The sequence below is a fragment of the Podarcis filfolensis genome, assembly GCF_964270895.1.
Source record: "Podarcis filfolensis genome assembly, chromosome: 9".
Lineage (NCBI taxonomy): Eukaryota > Metazoa > Chordata > Lepidosauria > Squamata > Lacertidae > Podarcis > Podarcis filfolensis.
The window spans coordinates 5584668-5593974 of NC_139610.1; the positions used below are offsets into that span (position 1 = coordinate 5584668).

General features: G+C 47.3%; 1 protein-coding gene across 1 annotated transcript; it reads left to right on the forward strand.

The window, feature by feature from the left end:
* Window positions 1-5565, forward strand: LOC310770296 (uncharacterized protein). The gene is made up of 8 exons (XM_083630897.1): window positions 1-84; window positions 208-310; window positions 417-500; window positions 732-836; window positions 4358-4409; window positions 4517-4606; window positions 4709-4791; window positions 5038-5565. Exons 2-8 carry the CDS (start codon window positions 212-214, stop codon window positions 5248-5250), a joined length of 726 nt encoding a protein of 241 aa, XP_083487023.1. The 5' UTR covers window positions 1-84; window positions 208-211; the 3' UTR covers window positions 5251-5565.
* The last annotated feature ends 3742 nt before the right edge of the window (window positions 5566-9307 follow it).

The window sequence follows — 9307 nt, forward strand, 5'->3', positions numbered from 1 at the left end:
CCAGGACATCTTGGGGCCCTTGGAGCACTTCAGGGATCGGCCCCTGACCCTGGCCCTTGCCTTGGAGGCCCTCCTCCAGCTAAGGTGAGTGGGGTCTTTGGCGTGGGTGGGGTTGTGGGTGGGGGGGCAGAACTCCAGGGGGAAAGAGCAGGCGGGAGGGAGAAAGGGGCAAGGGAGACTCTAACCCTCTCCTTTTCATCTCTGCAGCACCATGAGGCCCAAATTCAGCTGCGATATGATCAGTGAGATCCTGCACAGGACGTTGGAGGCTGTGCTGAAAGGGGCCGAGGAGGAGAAGGAGGAGAGAGACGTATGTCCTTGGTTTTTGACTTCCCTTCACGGCTATTTCTTCTTCTTTGTCACACACTTGCAGAATCCAACCCAGCATTCAAACTCTCTTCTTTCTTTCCCCGCAGGAACTGAAGAGGCACTTCCGGCTCCTGCTGGGCAGTCTCCTTATGGAAGCCCCCAACCCTGGCACCCTCCTCCACCTTCTCAGCGTAAGTGTCCCGATGGCATCAGGGGTGGTTTTAGGGTTGCCCCCCCCCGTCACTTACCCAACGGACTGCCCCATTTCTGGGGCACAGAGCCTGTTTGCCCCCAATTTGGTCCAAGACCAAAGCTGGCAAACCCTCATGGTCCAGAAGTGCCAGGGACTCCGTGGTGGGGGCAGTGGGGGCCGCTTTGGCCCAGACTGGTCCCTGACTCTGAGACGCTCTTTCCTCCTGCAGGACCTCCGAGGATACGCCCTGGGGGAAAGTGGGGAGGCTCAAGAACTAGTGGCCAGCAGCATTTCCTTGCTGCTGGCCATTGCCCGGAAATTCCCCAACCTCAGAGTAAGTACCTTGCCTTCTTCTATTCATTTCTTTGGTTACTTCCATTCCCCCCCCCCCAAGATCACATCCCCAAGTGATCTTTAACACAGATAATGTGGTGTGTGTCCCTGGGGGCCAGGCCAGGATGAGGCCAGAGGCTTTTCCTGCCTCCTTTCCTGCTGCTGCCCTTCCACCTCTGCCCAGGAGGCTGCAGGGCCCAGGGAGTTCCTCTGGAACAAGGGATTGGCCTTGCCATGGCGAAGGGGCTTGAAGAACTCAAAGAAGCTATGAACTATGCCGAGCAGGGCACCCAAGATGAACAGGTCATAGTGGAGAGTTTTGACCAAACGTGATCCACCTGGAGGAGGAACCGGCAAGCCACTCCAGTATCCCTGCCAAGAAAACTCCATGGACAAAGACAACAGGCATATAAAAGTTATGACGCTGGAAGATGAGCCCCTCAGGTCGGAAGGCGTCCAACATGCTACTGGGGAAGAGCGGAGGACAAGTACAAGTAGATCCAGAGCTGATGAAGCGGCTGGGCTAAAGCCGAAAGGACGTTCAGTTGCGGATATGCCTGGAAGTGAAAGGAAAGTCCAATGCTGTAAAGAAAAATATTGCATAGGAACCTGGAATGTAAGAACCATGAACCTGGGTAAGTTGGATGTGGTCAAAAATGAGATGGCAAGAATAAATATTGACATCCTGGGCATCAGTGAACTAAAATGGACGGGAATGGGCGAATTCAGTTCGGATGACCATCATATCTACTACTGTGGGCAAGAAACCCGCAAAAGAAATGGAGTGGCCCTCATAGTCAACAAAAGAGTGGTGAAAGCAGTACTGGGATGCAATCTCAAAAATGATAGAATGATCTCGATACGAATCCAAGGCAGACCTTTTAACATAACAGTAATCCAAGTTTATGCACCAACTACTGGTGCTGAAGAAACTGAAATCGACCAATTCTATGAGGACTTACAAGACCTTATAGAAGTGACACCAAAGAAGGATGTTCTTCTCATTATAGGGGATTGGAATGCTAAAGTAGGGAATCAAGAGATAAAAGGAACAACTGGCAAGTTTGGCCTTGGAGAGCAAAATGAAGCAGGGCAAAGGCTAATAGAGTTCTGTCAAGAGAACAAGCTGGTCATCACAAACACGCTTTTCCAACAACACAAGAGACGACTCTACACGTGGACATCACCAGATGGGCAGCATCGAAATCAGATTGATTATATTCTCTGCAGCCAAAGATGGAGAAGCTCAATACAGTCAGCAAAAACAAGACCTGGAGCTGACTGTGGCTCAGATCATCAGCTTCTTATAGCAAAATTCAAGCTTAAACTGAAGAAAGTAGGAAAAACCACTGGGCCAGTAAGATACAATCTAAATCAAATCCCTTATGAATACACAGTGGAAGTGAGGAACAGGTTTAAGGATTTAGATTTCCTAGACAGAGTGCCTGAAGAACTATGGATGGAGGCTCGCAATATTATACAGGAGGCAGCAACGAAAACCATCCCAATGAAAAGGAAATGCAAGAAAGCAAAGTGGCTGTCCAATGAGGCCTTACAAATAGCGGGGGAGAGAAGGCAAGCAAAATGCGATGGAGATAGAGAAAGATACAGGAAATTGAATGCAGATTTCCAAAAAATAGCAAGGAGAGACAAGAAGGCCTACTTAAACGAGCAATGCAAAGAAATAGAGGAAAACAACAGAATGGGAAGAACCAGAGATCTGTTCAAGAAAATTGGAGATATGAAAGGAACATTTTGTTCAAAGATTGCCATAATAAAGGACAAAAGTGGTAAGGACCTAACAGAAGCAGAAGACATCAAGAAGAGGTGGCAACAATACACAGAGGAATTATACCAGAAAGATATGGATGTCTCGTACACCCCAGGTAGTGGGGTTGCTGAGCTTGAGCCAGACATCCTGGAGAGTGAAGTCAAATGGGCCTTAGAAAGCACTGCAAATAACAAGGCCAGTGGAAGTGATGGTATTCCAGCTGAACTATTTAAAATTTTAAAAGATGATGCTGTTAAGGTGCTACACTCAATATGCCAGCAAGTTTGGAAAACTCAGCAGTGGCCAGAGGATTGGAGAAGATCAGTCTACATCCCAATCCCAAAGAAGGGCAGTGCTAAAGAATGCTCCAACTACCGCACAATTGCACTCATTTCACACGCTAGCAAGGTTATGCTTAAAATTCTACAAGGAAGGCTCAAGCAGTATGTGGACCGAGAACTCCCAGAAGTACAAGCTGGATTTAGAAGAGGCAGAGGAACCAGAGACCAAATTGCAAACATGCGCTGGATTATGGAGAAAGCTAGAGAGTTCCAGAAAGACATCTACTTCTGCTTCATTGACTATGCAAAAGCCTTTGACTGTGTCGACCACAGCAAACTATGGCAAGTTCTTAAAGAAATGGGAGTGCCTGATCACCTCACCTGTCTCCTGAGAAATCTCTATGTGGGACAAGAAGCTACAGTTAGAACTGGATATGGAACAACTGATTGGTTCAAAATTGGGAAAGGAGTACGACAAGGCTGTATATTGTCTCCCTGGTTATTTAACTTATATGCAGAATTCATCATGCGAAAGGCTGGGCTGGATGAATCCCTAGCCGGAATTAAGATTGCTGGAAGAAATATAAACAACCTCAGATATGCAGATGACACAACCTTGATGGCAGAAAGTGAGGAGGAATTAAAGAACCTTTTATTGAGGGTGAAAGAGGAGAGCGCAAAATATGGTCTGAAGCTCAACATCAAAAAAACGAAGATCATGGCCACTGGTCCCATCACCTCCTGGCAAATAGAAGGAGAAGAAATGGAGGCAGTGAGAGATTTTACTTTCTTGGGCTCCATGATCACTGCAGATGGTGACAGCAGCCACGAAATTAAGAGACGCCTGCTTCTTGGGAGGAAAGCAATGACCAACCTAGACAGCATCTTAAAAAGTAGAGACATCACCTTGCCAACAAAGGTCCGTATAGTAAAAGCTATGGTTTTCCCAGTAGTGATGTATGGAAGTGAGAGCTGGACCATAAAGAAGGCTGATCGCCGAAGAATTGATGCTTTTGAATTATGGTGCTGGAGGAGACTCTTGAGAGTCCCATGGACTGCAAGAAGATCAAACCTATCCATTCTTAAGGAAATCAGCCCTGAGTGCTCACTGGAAGGACAGATCGTGAAGCTGAGGCTTCAATACTTTGGCCACCTCATGAGAAGAGAAGACTCCCTGGAAAAGACCCTGATGTTGGGAAAGATGGAGGGCACAAGGAGAAGGGGACGACAGAGGACGAGATGGTTGGATAGTGTCTTCGAAGCTACAAACATGAGTCTGACCAAACTGCGGGAGGCAGTGGAAGGCAGAAGTGCCTGGCGTGCTCTGGTCCATGGGGTCATGAAGAGTCGGACACAACTAAACGACTAAACAACAACAAGGGATTGGGCCCAAGACAGAGGAAGACCCGTTCTTCCAGACTTGGCACTGCTTCTGCTCCAATCTGCTCCCAATTTTTCTTTCCTCTGCAGATGACAGTAGTTCGGCCGGACCTGGCTTGCTTCCGCCTGAAGCCGAAAGAAGGTAACCCCACACCTTGGAGACAGCGACCTTTGACTAAAGGCCTGTGGGAAAATCTCATTTTCATTTTCATTTTCATTCTCTTCTCATTCTCATTCTCTTCCATCCAGATTACATCATCATTGAAGATTTATACGTAGTGCGGACCTCCGGCTCCACAGGACGCCACAGAGAGGCCAACATCCAAATGCACTCGGCAGGTAAGACTTTCTCAGAAGCCCATCTGTAGTTAGAGATGCCCTGTTTCATCTGTGAGAGAAGCAGGCACTCCTGGCGTCCTGCTTACCTTTTTTCTCTTGCAGGTGACAGAACGCTGCCGGCAAGACCTCCTTCTCCATCTTTTCATGGGGGCAGAAGGGAAGCAGTGGCTGTGGGACCAGATCAGGTAGGGGGAAGCTGCCTTGTGGGGACAGAGGCCAAGGGGTAGAACGATCTCATGGACTGGTTGGGCACAGAAGAATGGTGGGAGGAAGCAGCTGGAGAATCAGGAAGGGAAGACATCTCAGAGCCTAGGGAGTGGAGGAGCGGACAAGGAGGAGGGGTCTGAGGGAAAGAGGCCGGGGAACCAGGGGAGGGGAGCCAATGGGTCTCAAACCCTCGGTGAGTGAGGGACTTTCCCTTGTGTCCGAAGACAGGCTCTGGCAGATGGAGCGGACGAGATCCAGAGGAAGCTGTTTGTGCACGTGCCGTAGAGGGAAGTGAGGGGCCGATGGGGCTCATCCCCCCGGAAGGGAGCCTATTGAGGAGAACTCTGATTCTAAACCTCCACTGCCTCATGGGATGGCTTCGGGAGAAGAAAAGGCTCCCGAGTAAACCCTGCACAGATGCAGAGTGGAGTCCCTAAGATGGTTGGGTGGTGTTTTGTAGGCCTCCTTCTGGCAGTTCCTGCAGCCAGCTGGTGCCTTATGCCTTGCTCTTCTTTCCTCTGGACCACCTCAGGGAGGCCGAGGGGGGAGGGTCTTGCTGTCTGGGCACAGGGTTGACACCTTTGTTTTGGCAAAAGACAGGACAGGGCAGGGGACAGAGAGAGATCCGAAATTGTTAACATTATTTTGCCTCAAAAGATCTCACGGAATTTTGGGTTTTTCCGTTCCTTAGGATATATGATCTACTCCCTGTGTCAAGAAGAAAAAGAACTGGAAGAGAATGGAATAAAAATAAATATTTTTTAATGGATTTTGAATAAATGTTCAATAAATTGTTATTGTTTTGAATTTCATTGTGTTCATTGTCTTCCATTGATCTGGACACTTTTGTTGTTGCAGCCTGAAATAGCATCAGCATTTTTTGCTGCTGCATCACTCTCAGGTTGACTCATGTTAAGCTTGTGGTCCACTAAGATCCCTAGATCCCTTTCCCTACCAGCAAACCAGGTGTCCCTCATCTTATATTGGTGCAGCTGGTTCTTCCTGCCAAAGTGCAGAACCTTAGATTGGCTACAGGTCCTCTTTGCTCACCACCAGGGAGTGACCATGTCAAAGTCAGTGCTGTGGTAGCTCCATGTGGCATTAACACAGTTCAGTGCAATCGCCTGGTGACAATCCAGTCCAGCTGGTGCCAGTGACCTGAGATCTAAGATGTCTCCAGGACACTGAGTGTTTTGCCTTGGTAGAGCGAAATATACTCAGAGTCGCAAAGTGATTTCATGCTCTTTATTCAGCTCATAGTGGTGAGGAGGAATGAATGAAAGTCCCCTCAAGGTATCTGCTTTATATACATTATTTACACAATGGGCTGCACATGATTGGCTAATTCCGGAATTCTACTGTAAGCCAATCAGGTTGTGGATTCATTTCTATCTGGAGCATGATTGGGTAGTTCCTGCCAACCAATCATACTGCTGCATTGTTCTAGGACCAATCAGACTGCTGCATTCTGAATCCTATTGTTCTAGGACCAATCAGACTGCTGCAGTTTGGATCCTATTCAACTCAGTACATAACATAGAGCATACCATGTTCGTGACGCAGAGGCTGTGGTATGAGCACAGTTCAGGTAGGCTTTGTCCGTTCTTGTTCAGGCTTCCGATACCAAGGGGGCCTCTGCGGTTATCCCAGCTGTGATGGACTCTTCCAGCAGGAATAGTCATAGTAATAATAACAATAATTTTATTATTTATATCCCGCCCATCTGGTTGGGTTTCCCCAGCCAAACACTAAAAACAGAATAAAACTTCAAACATTAAAAACTTCCCTAAACAGGGCTGCCTTCAGATGTCTTCGAAAAGTCAGAGAGTTGTTTATTTCTTTGACATCTGCTGGGAGGGCGTTCCACAGGGCAGGCGCCACTACCGAGAAGGCGTTTACAGGCTCCTGACATCCTGGCCTAGTTCCTTGCAGAGCTTGTTCTTGATCTGTATATCAGAGTACACAGAGCGTAAACACTCAATATGTTAACTGGAATGGAGGTAATTGAGAGATGGAGAGAAGGCAAGCATTCTGAGGCCTCAGCTGGCAGTTCTATCACAGACAGAAGGGAGTCCCTTGCTGCAAATCTTACACCGTGAATCTTTGGGATACCCTCCTTGCCACAAAAGGTGTAGTTCTCTCTGAGGCTGCCTTTCGAATCAAGTCTTGTCCCTGTAGAGCAGCAATGTCAACATAAAGTCCCAAGGCAGGATCTTCCTGGCCTGTCTAATACAGTATACAGTCATACCTTGGTTTTCTAACAGAATGCATTCAGAAATGTTCGGAAACCAAGGCACGGCTTCCAATTGGCTGCAGGAGCTTTCTGCAGCCAATCAGAAGCTGTGGAAGCCGTGCTGGACGTCCGGCTTCCGAGACAAATTTTGCAAACTGGAACACCTCCTTCCAGGTTTCCGGTGTTCAAATTCCATGTTGTTCATGAACTAAGCTGTTCGAAAACAAAGGCACAACTGTAATTGACACTAAAAGGCAGTGGCTCCCTGGGGTTTCAGGCAGGATTCATCCCCAACTCTAACTGGCAACGTCAGGGATTGTGCCTAGGATTTTCTACATGACCCTCCCCAAGTTAATTATTTACAAAATATGAACCCACATGTCAAATTTGCTTTACACAAAATTTGTGGTCAGCTCTTGGTTTCTGGGGGCCCTTGGGCGCCTCCATTTCGTCAAACTACACCTTCTTAAAGCCATTCCTTCAAACTAAAGTGTGGCAACCTTCTATTGCTAAAGGCAAGTTTGAGGATTCAGTAAATGCCTTCTTAATTCTGCCAATAACCTTAGCTGGCTGCCTCCAGGAACTACAATTGTCCGCAAGGGATTCCCACATGGCAAGGTGAACGTTGCCAGCCTTCATGTCACATTTGCAGACATCTTTGTAACACCAAGTTGATCTGCCAACGGGCCTGGTGCATGAAGCCAGCTCCCCATAGAGCACAGCCTTCAGGATCCTGCCATCTTCTATTATGTGGACATGACCCAGCCAGCATAGACATCGCTGAGACAGGAGTGCGAACATGCTGGGAATGTGGGCTCAGGAGAGCACATCTTTCTTTGAGACTCTATCCTACCACGTGGTGCCCCAAATCTTCCTGATGCAGGTAGGTAGCCGTGTTGGTCTGCCATAGTCAAAACGAAATAAAAATATTCCTTCCAGTAGCACCTTAAAAAGATATAGGGACCCCTGACCATTAGGTCCAGTTGTGGCCGACTCTGGGGTTGCGGTGCTCATCTCGCTTTACTGGCCAAGGGAGCCGGCGTACAGCTTCCAGGTCACGCGGCCAGCATGACTAAGCCGCTTCTGGCGAACCAGAGCAGCACACGGAAACGTTATTTACCTTCCCGCCGGAATGGTACCTATTTATCTACTTGCACTTTGATGTACTTTTAAACTGCTAGGTTGGCAGGAGCTGGGACCGAGCAACGGGAGCTCACCCCATCACGGGGATTTGAACCGCCGACCTTCTGATCGGCAAGTCCTAGGTTCTGTGGTTTAACCCACAGTGCCACCCGCACCTTAGAGACCAACTAAGTTTGTTATTGGTATGAGCTTTCGTGTGCATGCACACTTCTTCAGATACGAAAGCTCATACCAATAAAAAACTTAGTTGGTCTCTAAGGTGCTTCCTGATGCAGTGCATGTGGAACACACTGAGCTGTTGCTTCTGGTGGCTGTAAGTTATCAATGACTCACCACCATAAAGCAGCATGCTAAACACTTGGCCTGAGGAAATAATTTAGGATTTTGTGATTTAAAGGCCACAAAAATTAAGTTGTAAAGCAAACTGCTTTATTGATAAAATGTTTGTCACTGCATTTTTTAATAACCACACTTACAGGACAATGCTTTTATTAGGGTATTTAAAAAAACACACAAAATAATCACTAAGCGTTGTATGATGTTATAGGGAGTGGTAAACATGTGGGATGGGGTTCCATGTTTTAAGTTCATATTGACTCCTTGCCCGCCCGCCCCCGACTGAATAAATAAAAGGTGCTTGGGCTCCCCCAGCTGTGCAAACTCATGTCCTCCAGAACCAAAAGCTATGTTGTTTTACGCCATACTGTCCCACAGACTAATTTTGCTGAAGGATGAAGCAATTAATCATAAAATAGCTTTTATATAGAAAATCTGCATGAAGCATCCTCCGTGAATATATACAAAGAATGAGATAACCCAAAACATGCCTGTGTCAACTGGTCTAATGAAAAATATAAATAGGCATTCCCCCATGCCCCCCCCCTCTTTCCAAGAGCAGCAAAGGCACAAAAGCATGAACAAGTAATTCCTTCCAGCACTGCTCTAAGTGAATTGGGGTAATCAAGATCCTACATGAAGCATAATAGAGGCAGTAAAGACTGTACAACACTGCTGGCTGTCTCCATACTGAAGTCATGGCAGAAATCAGTAGTGAAGTCACTGAATACAGAAATAACTCGGTACTGTATTCAGGAATGTCTTTCCAGAAACACCAGACC

Bases quoted from the DNA above. Each gene is read 5' to 3' on its own strand.
- LOC310770296 (XM_083630897.1), top strand. From the start codon at position 212: ATGAGGCCCAAATTCAGCTGCGATATGATCAGTGAGATCCTGCACAGG. The intron at 311-416 runs GTATGTCCTTGG...CTTTCCCCGCAG, and splicing joins AGGAGAAGGAGGAGAGAGAC to GAACTGAAGAGGCACTTCCG. The intron at 4,607-4,708 runs GTAAGACTTTCT...TTTCTCTTGCAG, and splicing joins CATCCAAATGCACTCGGCAG to GTGACAGAACGCTGCCGGCA.